This window comes from Maylandia zebra, linkage group LG20 (genome assembly GCF_041146795.1).
Source record: "Maylandia zebra isolate NMK-2024a linkage group LG20, Mzebra_GT3a, whole genome shotgun sequence".
NCBI lineage: Eukaryota > Metazoa > Chordata > Actinopteri > Cichliformes > Cichlidae > Maylandia > Maylandia zebra.
The window spans coordinates 5,563,539-5,577,947 of NC_135186.1; the positions used below are offsets into that span (position 1 = coordinate 5,563,539).

General features: G+C 41.5%; 1 protein-coding gene across 1 annotated transcript; it reads right to left on the bottom strand.

The window, feature by feature from the left end:
• Positions 1–2,135: 2,135 nt before the first annotated feature.
• On the bottom strand, positions 2,136–14,362 carry exosc10 (exosome component 10). The gene is made up of 25 exons (XM_004554168.5): positions 14,160–14,362; positions 13,469–13,605; positions 10,964–11,087; positions 10,772–10,876; positions 10,424–10,583; positions 10,006–10,114; positions 9,837–9,912; positions 9,637–9,747; positions 9,367–9,510; positions 7,801–7,991; positions 7,534–7,690; positions 7,204–7,352; positions 6,988–7,038; positions 6,731–6,842; positions 6,535–6,582; positions 6,382–6,457; positions 6,182–6,282; positions 6,002–6,094; positions 5,841–5,909; positions 5,526–5,631; positions 5,366–5,439; positions 2,799–2,979; positions 2,611–2,675; positions 2,447–2,523; positions 2,136–2,357 (listed from the first exon to the last, which is right to left on the bottom strand). Exons 1-25 carry the CDS (start codon positions 14,283–14,285, stop codon positions 2,327–2,329), a joined length of 2,673 nt encoding a protein of 890 aa, XP_004554225.1. The 5' UTR covers positions 14,286–14,362; the 3' UTR covers positions 2,136–2,326.
• Between the last annotated feature and the right edge of the window lie 47 nt (positions 14,363–14,409).

Consider the following 14,409-nt stretch of genomic DNA (forward strand, 5'->3'; position numbering starts at 1 on the left):
CTAATCGCAAAAATAATCAGCGACTAGTCGACTATCAAAATAATCATTTGTGGCAGCTCTACTGTCTATCCATGTATGGTTCTGCTGCATTGAGTGTTTGTGATCACTATTATGCTGAAAAACCAAGCCAATCACATTCTTTCCAGGTAGTATTGCTTGGTGGATCAAAATCTGATGCTATTTTTGCACATTTATCCATTTTAAAAAGATCCCAAAACCACAGGCTCAAAATGCTGCTTGAAACCATGATCGCCCATCTGTTAAACAGATGGCTGCAGACATTCATTGTTGTACCCCACTCCTGACCTCCTCTGTACATACTGATGACAATATGGACCAAAAAGCTCAAATATTTATTCATCACTCCATAAAACCTGTCAACTGATCATTTCAGGCCAGTTCTTGCATAATTTGACATAACTCAGCCTTTTTTCACGGTTTCCCTTAAGGACGTCTTCTTGACAGTCACCTTTCTACTGAGACCATTCTCGATGAGGGTTCAGTGAAGAGAAGAGGGATCAGCTGAAGGTCCAGATGCATCTCAGGTCCCGTTTCAGGTCTTTACTGGATTGTTTTCCTATTTCTTAAGGACCTGCCATTCAGATACTCATCATCTGCTGTAGACAGTTCTTTTTTTTAGGCCTGAAATTTCTTTCATGTTTCACTTGTCAGGTTTCTTGTCAGTTGTCTGTTATGTATATACGGGTGACTTTTTAAAGCTTGAATGTGTCATAGGCCAGTGTTAAGTGGATTTACAGCCAGAAATAAAACATATTCCTTTAACCGTCAGGTACAAAGACTGAACTGTAAATGGACAATGACAGCCAATGAAAAACGTAGAAAGTCATTCAGAGATTGAACGATCCATTCACTTAACCTTATCAGCGTCGCAGCGGGGCTACGATAGGGCAAGAGGAGGGTATACCCTGGACAGGTCGCCAGCCTGATGCAGCAGGGCTAACAGAGAGAGACAAACAACCATGTGGACTCCACAACCTGCATGTCTTTGGACTGCCAGAGGAAGCCAGAATACCTGGAGAGGACCCCCAAAACACAGGGTGAACATGCAAACTCCACACAGAAAGGCTTCAGCTGAGTGAAATTAGCTGAACTCAAGGCTTTCTTGCTGTGGTGCAACAGTACTAATCACTGTGCTGCCCTCTTCAGAGACCTTGGGGAACTATTGAACATAAAAACTTAAAAAAAAATCAAACAAACAAACCAAGAAAGTTTGGCTACTTGGAAGCAAAATAGGAAGAAATGAAGTGTGACTCTAGACTTTCGCACACTAGTGTCCACCATTTTTAGTTCATTCTTAACAAATGACTGCACACTTCCATCCATCCATCCATCCATCCATCCATCTTCTTCCGCTTTATCCGAGGCCGGGTCGCGGGGGCAGCAGCCTAAGCAGAGAGGCCCAGACCTCCCTCTCCCCAGCCACCTCCTCCAGCTTATCCGGGGGAACACCAAGGTGTTCCCAGGCCAGCCGAGAGATATAATCTCTCCAGCGTGTCCTGGGACTGCCCCAGGGCCTCCTCCCGGTGGGACATGCCCGGAACACCTCACCCAGGAGGCGCCCAGGAGGCATCCTTGTCACATGCCCGAACCACCTCAGCTGGCTCCTTTTGATGTGGAGCAGCAGCGGCTCTACTCTGAGCCCCTCCCGGATGGCCGAACTTCTCACCCTATCTCTAAGAGAGAGGCCAGCCACCCTTCGGAGGAAGCTCATTTCTGCCGCTTGTATCCGCGATCTCGTTCTTTCGGTCACTACCCACAGCTCGTGGCCATAGGTGAGGGTAGGGACGTAGATCGACCGGTAAATTGAGAGCTTCGCTTTTACACTCAGCTCCCTCTTCACCATGATGGACTGGTGCAGCGTCCGCATCACTGCAGCAGACTGTACACTTGTAAAATCAAATCTAATAAAGAAGCTAAGCTCGGGAACTTTTGAAGTAAAGCTCTAGATTGATGCTGACACTAGTGCTTCAAAGAACACATGCAGCATAGTCCACACAAGCTAAGAAGGATAATGACCAATTTTATTAACTATTTATTAACTATTATTTTAATATCTGAGTTGGTAGTGATAATTCTACATAATACTGTTGCACAAATAAAAAAATAAGGCAGGGTTTACTTCTAAAACAATCTTTATTTAGGAAGTGTGCGCAGATAGAAAAAGACACTTTTTGATTCAAAATTCATTAAATTCTGAAATCCTGGATTTTACTTGGCTGCACAACAAGGACAAAAAAAGACAAACACTGTTTCTGCAGGGTGAAAAGGTTTTAAAATGGAGACAGAAAATGGCATCAAAGACAGCCTATCTTTTGGGCCAGTTATGCCGGAATCCTCTGGGGGGAAGAAAAGGACAGAGTGGTTAATATTCTGTGAGTTTGAATTAGCAAGGCCAGAAAAACCTCTGTACGCTGAATATATTTACCGATCCGATTTTCCAGGCAGGTACGACATACTTCGGTTGCCAGCACCAGTGTTGTTTTTCTGTCCCTTAGGAGTTTTCTGTTACACAAAATGTAGCAATTCATTATTAAACATGAATATATTTGCATGTGGTTCGGTTAATAAATTATTTTAACAGAGCCATACTTTTCTCTTAAAATCGTGGGCTTGCCGGTTTGGATCAAACTGTGTGTTATCCTTTGATGTGTTACCTGTAGAAGAAAAGAGAGTGCACAGAATTTAAATTGGTTTTTTTTTAGATTTTAAAACAACTGCAAATGAATGAAAAATAAGCCGTGGTTTCACCCAGTGTAATAAAAAAATGATATGCGTACCAGCAAAGACTTTGAGGTCTGACTGACTGTAGTCAAAGGGCTTGAAGCTGTCTTGAGGAGTTACTTCTGTCTTCTGGGGTTTCTCTGCAGATTTCATTAACTTCTTGCTTGGTTTGGGAGTCAAGTCTCCAACCTCACTGTCGACCCGCTCTCTTTTCTTTCCGCCGGCGTTTGATGATTCCTAATTAAATAGGTCAGTAACACTGCATTCAGTAAAATACAAAGAATGATCACTTTAATGAGCACCTCTGTAAATGTAGACACTGTCAAACTAGTTAGAGTTTATCCCCAGTCTTGAATGCATGTGACCCCTTATTCTATATCTGATGATTTTTAGTTCAATGTTTTGCTGTTTAAACATTTCACAGAGAACGGTCAAATTATGCAAAAATATCCAATGACCAGACTGCTTTGAGCTGACAGAAAGTCCAAAGAAACAAAAAAACCCCACTTGCTACAACCAAAAGAAGAGCATCTCTGAAAGCACAGTATGTTGAATCTTTAGGCAGATGGTCTTCAGTAGCAGAAGACCAGCAAACTGGCTACAATTCACTGAGGCTCACCAAAACTGGACAACAGGAGATTAGAATAAGACTGCCTGGTCTTCATTTCTGCCTCGACATTAAGATGGTAGGGTCAGAATTTGGTGTAAGCAACATGAAAGCACACATCCTTTGTATGAACATTTCAGGCTTCTGATGGAGGAATGGTGTGAGGAACATTTTCTTGGCACACTTGTCTTGATGATCCGCATATTTAATTTGGCCAAGATTTTATTCTGGATGCTTCCTGACACAACCCTCCCCATTTGCCACCATGGATTGGCAATATGGAGTACACTTCTTTGTGTGAAAGAGGAAGATGCTAGGGATAAGGTGATACGGTGCTAGGGATAAGGCTGTGCAGAAGATCCTCTGTGACAACCACTAAAGGGAGGAGCTGAAAGAAAACGAGGAGTACCAGCTGAGCATGGTTGAAATGCCACAGCCTGAGTACTGCTGCTGACTATCTCCACCTCTTTATCACCGTACTGTACTCTCTTCTGCTTACAGCAGGACAACACAGCACGTCACAAAGCTCAGATGTTCAACATGACATCCTTTTGGGATGTGGTGGAACACGAGCTTCACAGTGCAACATGCTCTAAACGCTCTGCTGAGCTGCATTTATGCTGTGCCACCAAAATCTAAGAGGAATATTTCCAGCACCTTGTTGAATAAAAGGTGGATAACAAAAGAGTTGAGGCAGTTCTGAAGGCAAAAGGGGGCTAGGAAGGTGTACATAATGTAGTACCTGGTGAATGTATATATTTATGGTGTATACAAGCCTACATAGAATCTGTCTTCTGACAGTTTGCTTGTTACGAGTCAGCTGTATCAAGATTGGAGAATTACATAATGTTACAACGAAGATTATACGTTGTTTTCACTCCAAAGAAGCAGGACACCTGGATTTAAAGCTTACAAAGTGAAAACATTATTGTGAATAATTACCTTATAACCTAAAACACACATTTCTGTTTACATTGAAAATGCCACAGCAGTGCTTCCTTAAGCTAAACTGTTAATTTGCATATTTTATTTCCCAAGCAAATTAGTCTATTCAGCTCATTTCATTTTGCTCACTAGCAAGTTGTATTTTTCTCATGCCACTGTTGGTGAACAACCAAATCACTGCACAACCCTTTTGTAATATTATTTATATCAGAGCAGCAGGAGCTTCCAAAAATCACTGAGCTTTCTTTCAAATATTTAGTAATTAGACAAGAAAACTTCATTGCCCAAGTGCCAGCTGAAACTGACAGTTAGCCGAAACTGCCAATGTTCTGCTGAAGTTGGCAAGTTGACGACTGTTACTTTCAAGCGTTGCTGCCAACATCTCAGACTACGATGCACGCCACCAGATGGTGCCAACGTGCTTATATGAGGGTGCCAATTCAGCAGGGAGTGCCTTAAAACCAAGTTTTCACTGAAACAGTCATCACACAGAGGATTAGTCTGGTGCACGCCATTAGTGTTCACTCAAACAAATGATGGCAAAGCCTCAGATGGTGAAAGGTAGAGGGGACAGAGTATTTAAAAAAGAAGAAGGAAGCACTATGGTGGAAAGACTGTGCATGAGTAACCAGGTGGGTGTAAAGCAGTAATCCCAGTAGATGGGCTTTTGGGCAGAAAGGAGCTATTGTCGCTCTCCAGGGGAGAAAAAAAAAAAAAAAAAAAAAATCACGTGATAAGTAAAGGATGAGTCTCTTAATGCTCTAGTCCCCCGCTGCGGATTCTGTTTCCCCAGACACATCATGTGACAGACATAAATATTAAAAGGCCACTTCAATGCCAGTGCTGCAGACTGGTAAAAGTGCTTTACTCGCTTATGAGTCACTGTATTTATGTGCAGAAAAACCAAAGGCATCATCAGAAAATGGGGGGCAGAGCAGAGGGTTAAACTGGCCATTAATGTAGAGGCTTTAACATGTTCTTGAGTGAGTATAACTCTCACGCCACAGGGACACCGAAGCCCATCTAAAGTTGAAAAGAGAAAATGGCAGGAACAGAAAGTGAGTGACTCACTGCTACTTGCTGGCGAACTGTGGCGACGTTCTTGAGAGACTCCTGATAACTCTGTTTAGCCTTTGTCCTTTCCTCTATGGAAGTCAACATTAAAAACAATGAGGAACATGAATTATGGGTGAAAGAAAATGATCAATTTAGAGTAAATTAACCCTGTTACCCGTCTGCTTTTTTGCCATTTCTTTGGCTTCCTGCTTGGCTTTCTTCTTGGCCTCTAATTCAGTCTGTTGCTGTTCAACACTCTGTAGTTTCCACCTTTTACTGATCTGTCAAGGTGAGAAGTTTGTAGCTGTGAATGTTCAAACAGGGACGAGGTTTAAAAAAAAAAAAAAAATTTAAAAAAAGATGAAGAAGAAAAAAAAGAAACTAAACAGAAAAAAAAGACGAAGAAGAAAAAAAGAAAAACGAAAAAACGAAAAAAACGAAAAAAAAAAAAAAACAGGATATGGATCGGTGAATAGAGCTCTTTGATTACCTCGAATATTTTTGAAGACGGGTCAAACTTGGCATTTTTGTTGACGTGCACATCAGTGGAGGGTAAATACTGAAATCCCAAAAGGAAGACAAATGAATACTGAACCTCAAGTTCGGTGGCACACAACCAGCACTGAGGGTAAATCACTGCCTGCCTCTTACCATTCTAAAGGGGTTTTCAAAGGACTCAATAATACGTCTGGCTTTCATCTGAGCCGCTGAGCTTGACTCCTGGTCATCCTTTATTTCCACCTCCTTTAACAAAGAGCAGAGATCTCACATTTTGCACCACAGTTACACACAAATCATCTCACTCTGAATAAACTAAATGTTAATCTCCACCTCAAACAGTGTGATTTTAGCTGATGCCACGAGACCGCTTTCTTTCTGTACATCTACGTCCTCATCCTCTGAGAACAGCATCCCCTGCTTAACTGGCAGATCTGAAAAAATAAATTAATGGATGCATCAATACAAAGCCTAATGGGCTGAAATCTGCTATCGTTTGAGCGATGCAAAGCACACACGAGCATGAAGCTTACCATCAGCAGAAATTTGAGGGGGGTCGCTCTCGGAAACCCTGGATGTATCATGGGGACCAAACAACGGGACCTCAGGCTGGAAAATGATATAAAACCACATTCATTTCCCCTGCAGTCATTCAACCTCCAAAATCAACTGGAATTTAAGCAAACCTTTTTAATGGGCGTGAGTCCTTTCTTCTTCTGCGCAGCAATCTCAGCCTGTGTGAAATGCAAAAGATATTGCAATATTTGACTGATCCTGGTCCCTCAAATCATCAGTGACATCTCAAACATTGAACTTATAATACCAAGAGGGGAGAAAAAACCCCCAAAACATCCCCCCCTGCTGCCACTCATCTTTCCTCACCTTAAGGAGGGGCATTTCCCTGGCCTGCTGCACTAACAAATGGAGCTCATTGTTGTACTGCCTCACCAGTGGGGGCACGGGGTTACAGCAGGCAATGATGCCCTGAGGCTCCCTGAGTAGGTAAAGACAAAATACTGAGCTGGAGGTTATGAATAAAAACATTAAATTCATCTACTCCACAGTGAAAACAACAAGAACCGGAAAAAAGAAAAAGGAGAAAAAAAAGAGGAAAGAGAAGAGAAATATAGTCAACTTACCTTGGCAACTCCTCAGATATTTTGATCATCATGTGAGTGGGCAGGACGTATCTAAACACACAGGTAACACTGGATTAAAACATGTTACGACTTCCAAACCCTAAATCATTTGGACTGTAATATGTAGCTGGACAGGAAGGATAAGCTAGAGAGAGGGAAAAAAAAGCTCCAGCAAATTTCCAGAACAAGAAGTCCATCCATTTCCAGGCAGCCTACCCGGTGCTTTCATCTTCCTGCCTGGCCAGTTTGTCCCTCCAGGCAAACAGCAGTCTGAAGGCAGTGAGCTGCTGGGTGTTAAAAGACTTTTTCTGCTTCCTCTGCAGCTCCAAATATGACTCTTCTGTGTAGATAGGCTTCACATATTTCTGTTTGAGAAGAGAGGGGGGGCACATGGCGAATCGTGACAAATGTCAGAAAATCTTGAGAGGTCATGGTGTGGAAATGTAAAAATTATGGAAGCATTAAAGACTCCAATGGAACTATTAGAATTGAACAAGACTATTAAGGAAGTGTCACTTTAATCTTCATGGTGTATGAAGTGCACACCTTGAGGGAAATGCTGCTGCTCTTGTTCCAGACACTCTGCAGCAAACCAGGCTGTCCGTGGTTGAAGTCGAGAAGCTGTACCCTCACGCAGTCGTAGATATAAAGAAGGTAGTGGGTGTCTGTCCGGGCATACTGCACCATCTCATCTGGCAAGGGGCTATGTGGACAAATGTGGACTATATTTAATTCCCCCAAAACAACCATACAACGCTTGAAGCTAAGTGAAAAGTATAAAACTATGCATTCAATAACCAGGAGTCACCATACCGAACCCTCCAGTCAGCCAGCTGGTAACGTTTGTCAGAGTCCACGTTGCAGAAGTGTTTTAGCAAGTGGTCGAGGGAATGCCTGGCCAGGTTGAGAGCCCGGCTTGCCTGATGTGTGTCAAAAAGGTTGACAACATACAAGCCAAAGTCCCTCTGGAGCCATTCAATGTCAGAATCTGCACCGTGAAAAACCTACGAACAAAAAACATGAAGTGTTGAAACCTCACCGGTGCAGAACCAGCTTATTTAATAAAGAAAAACAATTAAGACTCATTTTATATCTATATATTTTCTTTTGAAAAAAAGTGGAGACATGCTATGTAACATTTGGATCATTTTCGCAAATCTTTCAGTGGTTTAAAGCCTACGCACCACACTTTTTTCACAGGTGTCCTACAGTGAGTGAGTCATGTCTGCTCCCACACACACCGCGGGACGCTTGCCAACTTTATCGGATGTGTTTGAAAATAATAAGGACACCTCAAACAAATTCCGGCTCAGGGGGGTTTTAACTTTACAAACTTATAATCATTACACTGGTGAAGATTCTTTTTTTCCCAAAAGGCCTCCATGTAATATCAAAAAGGAGATGATGAGATATAGCCCCAAGGAAGATATACTCCCTTGGGGCTATTTTAAGTGCATTTTCAGTTCTGAGATGTGGGAAAGTAATGGCTTTAAAAAACAGAAAGACAAGTAGTTAGACCACCAGACTGCTTCTCTTTAAATATGTATTTCACATTACAGGGAAATCATTCACATGTAGGTACAAACACCAAAAACTGGTATGTAAACCCATTTATGATTACTTTATTGATAGAGCTCATAAGCTATTTATAAATCCCAACAGGGTAAATGATTTCTTCCCAAGATACAGTAAACTGGACTTGGCTTTTTGAATGACCTTAGTGTCAAATCATGCACTTTTAACCAGCGCCGAGTCCCTACAGCAGTCACCTCAAGGTGCTTTACAAACAAACTGGTGATCATAAGGTGCCTGCTGGTGTGACAGTACATTATTTTTCTGCCTCTTTGTGTGGGCCTGTTTAAAAAGAAAAAACACTTAAAGACAAAGAAACTGATAACAAGAGCTGAGCAAAGGGTAAGAGAGTCTTCATGAACAGAATGCATGAAATTCACTGAGTTGCACAGGAATAAATTGGCACCAGAAGGATGTTAACTGGCTGAACCTAACTGTATGCATCATAGTGCTACCAAAGCTGTAAAAGGCAACCCTTGACCTGCATGACACGCTGGTGCTGCAATTGTCATTGGACCGCTGGAACGACATAACACAGAGTATGCAGCACAAAAAAAAGTACATTTTCACACTTTAGACAGATTTTTCCCCCAGTTATCTGCTGCACTGATCATGTACCAGAACAACAGGTCATGCCTGTCCACTGCACTGTAACGAATTCAGAACTGAGATTAAAATTTTAAAAACAGCTGCCGACTGTGCACCTGCCCACCTCAAACCAAATCTAACCAGACATGTAATCTCATCTGCTGTTGATAGAGCAGAGCAGGATACAGAGGGAAAATGATTGGGGAGTGTCTCCATTACCTTGACAATGGAGGGGTCAGTGAATGCCTCATTCAGGATGTACATCTCGCTGCGGAGCTCCAAGGTGTCGATGATGAAGTCCTCCTCTCTGGTGGAGATCTGCATCAGACAGGTGAGGCCGAGGAAACTTCTGTAGGAATGATGCTGCGATGAAGAACAAAGAAGAAAGTGAGCAGTGAAATTTGTCTGAAAATGTCCAAATAAATGAATTTGTGATGCAAAATTTTTACATTACATTACATTACAACACTATGAATATGAGCTCTGTACCTCCAGGTCCACTGCAAATTCAGACAATTTGCACAGCTTTTCATTTAGAGCTACCAAATCCTCCAGTGTATCAACAAATGACAACTTTGTCTCAGCTACTGGTTTGTGCATCTGAAAAGAAACCACAGATTAGACAGAGGCCTAACCAACAGTGACAGCATCATATTACAGGAATCACACATTACACATGAGTGTATTACCTGAGGTTCTGGCTTAGACAGAAGATTTTCTGGTATTGTAAGATGGTCCAGTTCATATTGGTATGGGTGTGCAAACCTGCATGGATCAAAATCCCAAGTATAGTTGCACAATAAAAATAAAAAATGGAACAAGATATGATGTGTATATTAAACAAGGTAGAATGCTTACATGTCATCAACATGTTCCTGAGTTCTTTGCTGGTGGATGAAGTCAGCCAGGGCAGCTGGGACATCAAGGTCCTCAGGCCTCTCTTTACGCATTTGTTTGTTGGTAAAATCTATGGATAGAGAACAGGAAAGGTAATAAGTTTGACACGCTAAAGCAGGAGTGTCAAACATAAGGCCTGGGGGTGAGAATCAGCTCACCCACAGGACAGCTTTGGAAAATTAGACTTTTTTTTCCTTTAGGAGCATGCATCAAGACATTACATTTATAGTTAGACTTCTTTTCACTGACAGAAATTAGAGCTTCTGTGGTATAAAATGAGTTTGACATCCCTGCGTCAACGCGTTTATATTGCAATCAAAAGCTAACACGAGAAAACAATAGGATGAGGAAGAATATGAGAGTAAAAAGCATGTCTTACAAGATGGAAGTGGCTTTACTGCATTTGGCTTGATGAAGATCTTGGGTATAAAAGGCGTGTTGCTGTTGTCAACTTTTTCCTTGAATTTCAGCTGAGGTCGTGTGATGTTCTTGGCATGGAGCAGTCGAAATGTCTCGGAACGACTGCTAGGACTGGAACCCTGATCCATAAAAGCATTGTTTAGAAAAAGTGTAGAACAAACGTACTACTTTCAAAAAACTTTTTTTTGTGTGTGCGTGAGATTTAAGAAACGGCTGCCAGGTCTGGCACATATTGTTTCTTCTTGAATTCGGCCCAGAGCAGACACTGGCATCTGCAGTGTAATAGCGGAGAGGTTAATTAGCCAACCTTGCGATTCCAGCTGGAAACGACAACTTTTGGAGGCTGGAACCCTGCAGGCATGACAGGCTGCTGGCTCCTGTTCACCCCATCAGCTTCATCAAGAAGAATCCCCTGGAAATCAGACATGAGAGCTCAGGGTTACTTTGCAAAGACTTTTTCGTGTAGAAACTCATTCGACACCAAAGCTGCGGGTCATACCACTCTTTCGAGGATAACGTCATTTGAGTCCACGACCAAGTCGAACCTCTCCTCCAGCCCTGTCAGCTTGTTCCGGTCTCTCATGTGAGATCTGCATCCATGGTGCTGCATTATCTGACTCATACTAACACAGAGGCACAGTGAAAAGATTACATTTTGATTACTGATGCACAGCTAGTGACAGGTTAGTTATTCAATAAAACAACTCATCTGCATGCGTGTCAAAGGGTACGTCTGTACTAAAGCCTCGTGGGAGACGTCTGGAAACCTTTGCTGACCCCTGTTTAGTTTGAAAACTGCTACCTTGTGTTTTAATCTAGAAGTCCAGCAATTACGAGTTTCTAATAACAAGGCAGCCAGCCACGTATGCATCCTGGATGGGTCTGATCGCTTACTAAGGCTGATAGATCTTTTGTTATGCCACATTATTTATAATTATCACTGTGTTTTCGCTCTACTTGTGTAAGAAGTCCCAGTGCCATATGTCGCACAATTGTTTATCCACTTTTAGGAATCACCAGTCGATACACTTCATCTTTTGGTGTATTTATTAAAGCACTGGATGATTATGGATCTGTTCTGTTCAGAAAACAGTCTGCAAGCAGTTAGCAGCAGACAATTTCCCAAAAAAAGAGGAGATATCTAGGCATTACACAAAGTCTTATCTGAGAATGTGCATCTGTCTGATTGGTTAAAACAGGTGGGGAGAGTTGCTTGTTTTGCAGGAACTGAGGTGGCCGTGACCGATATCAGGCGCCAGTTATCGTGTCTACAGCTGCCCTCGTGCATTCTTTTACACTGAGATGTCAGCAGATTTCTAATTAGTGCGAGCGACTAAGCAACAACTATCAGTCAGTAAAATACTACAGATCCTACTAATCCCAAACACATATCAAACCCAACACATAACAACTTAATACTGGTGTGTTACTTTCAGTTACGTTTATAACCCACCATCAGCCGAAGCAAACGATCACCGATCTTGTTTGCTAGAAGCATCACACGTACATGTAGAGTATGAGCAAAAGTCTTGAGTTCATTTTTTTGTATTCCGTTTCCAAGATGCCAGATCTTCTTGCTATTTTTTTTAAAGTGCTTTTCTCTTGAGCAACAGCTCTCCAGGCTTTCTCGAAGTATTTCAAAGGCTTTTGGACACTGGTTGCTTTTTTTACTGATTTTTAATCCAGTACTTGTATCTGATCATGTTCAGAGAAATATTTTTTAAGCCACTTAACACTGACCTATGAATCATGCAAGCTGAAACCCAACTGAAACGATGAACCAGTGCTGTGCCTACACATAGCTTGGCAAACAGCCAACTGTATCTTTAGGCATTTTGCTACTAGAAGCCTGCTTAAAAAACATCCTTTTGGTCTCATTTCTTTAGATGAATCTATGAAAAACGCTAGTTTATGCCCGTGAAACGAAATGTCTGACATAAAAATAGCATTTTTGCGCCAACAATGTGATTCCCACTGAGCTATTAGCTGAAAATTTGGCATACCCTGGCATGGTGTGGAGTATGTTGTTTAAAAAAAAAAATGAAAGTGGAAAAATGGAGGCCCAAGGAAATAGTGGTAGGCATTAAAAACTATGTACAACAGGTAAAGAGTATTAAAGTAATCAGAAACTGTCTCAGTGGAAGGGTGGTTGTCAGGAAGCCATTGTTAAGGAAAACAGGGAGGTAAGGGTGAGATATGACAAATTACACAAGAACTGGATTGAAAATCAGTGGCAACAGGTCTTACACCTTGAGTGTCTACAGCCACCTGAAAAACATGGTGGATCCTCTGTCATGAAACAGAGGGCAGCCAAAGACGAGCCCTGAATGTTTTCCAAGAAGCCTGGAGAACCATTTCCGAAGACTACTTAAAGAAATGATAACAGAGCTTACCTAACAGATTTCAGGCTGTGTTGAAGGATAAAAACGATCATACCAAATGTTGACTTTCAAACTCATTAGAAATGTACCAACTGTCTCTGTCTTCTATACTGTATTTGTATCTACATTTGCATATTTCAGTAAATTTCTGCACTGACATGAAATGACGGGTGGCTTGAGACTTTTGCAAAATACACTTTAAAAATAATGATGGAAATGTAATATACATTTACAGGCAAGTGAGTATAGATGGAAATTACTTTTTAAAATGAGTTAATATATGTTTGGTATACAGATATGGTTTAAGAGATTCATGTGGTCTGATTATCATTAAGCTCAGTTTTCATTATAAGTGGAGTGTGCTGCTGCAAAACTGTAGTGTTGCCTCAAACCTCAACAACATAGTTTGTCAGGACTACACAATATATACATATGAATATATTGTGCTATGTCTTACTTCTTGTATTGTCTGTTTTTGTTACTGTTTGTACTGGAGCACTGTAATCAACATAATTTCCCCCAGGGATCCATAAAGTATTGTGATTCTGATCAACTCACTGAATGCATTGTTGAATCTGTGAATTTAAAAAATAAAATAATGCAACAACACACTATATTCTCACCAGTGCAGGAGCTTATCTCCTTGACTTTCACAGAACTCCTGGAATCCTGGGAAGCTCCGATAGAAATCATATTCATCCCCAGCTTGAGGCAGGCCGGCAGATGCTTTGGTGGCTGATAATACAGCACCAAACCCATGCTGTAGAGAAAAAGATTGAGCTGTTAGTTACTGTTTAAAGCCATTTTCAATATATTGAAATTGATTCTAATTAAAAATAAAGGGCACGGAAACACTGCTGTTCCCTATTAGTTACTGTTATTACATCATATTGAGGGAACAATAAGGTTTATCCACAGGGAAAAGCAGCATGGATATAGTGCTTATTGAATAATTTAAAATGCTCTTACTTTGTCATTGCTGGCTCTGCTGACTTTATATAAACAGAGGCTATTTAACCAAAGACTTTAATAGAGTATGTGGTTGGTCCCAGGAGATACTTTAGGACTGGATTTCTATCACTTTTCGTCCGTTACTTGCAACACTGCATGATAATAACTGTTAACTACAGACTTCCACATTTCTAACGATTTAGCAAAGACACTCCAGACTCGTAACGTCGACCTTTACCTTTACAATCACCTGTATAAAAGTCACCTCGTCTCAACAGCTTGCTGTGGATGTTTTCAACCAGCTATCAGGCATCCACGTTGCTTTCTTGCCTGCTAGCATGAACTCCGGATTTGTTTACTTACTTTAACAAAAGCGTCCACGTCTCTGAAACCGGGGCACAATTCGGTTTTGTCCTCGTCGTTGGTGTCCAAATTACTGTCCTTAGGGCCACTGCTCTTTAAACCTTTCTTCTTTGAAGAAGCCATCATTTAATTTGGTGCTATGTACATGTGTAACGCAGGAAACAACTCGTTTCTTCGATGATTCTTCTGGGCCACTGGGAATGCCGAGGGACAAACAGCACCACCTAACGGTGTGGGGTGGAAGGGCCAC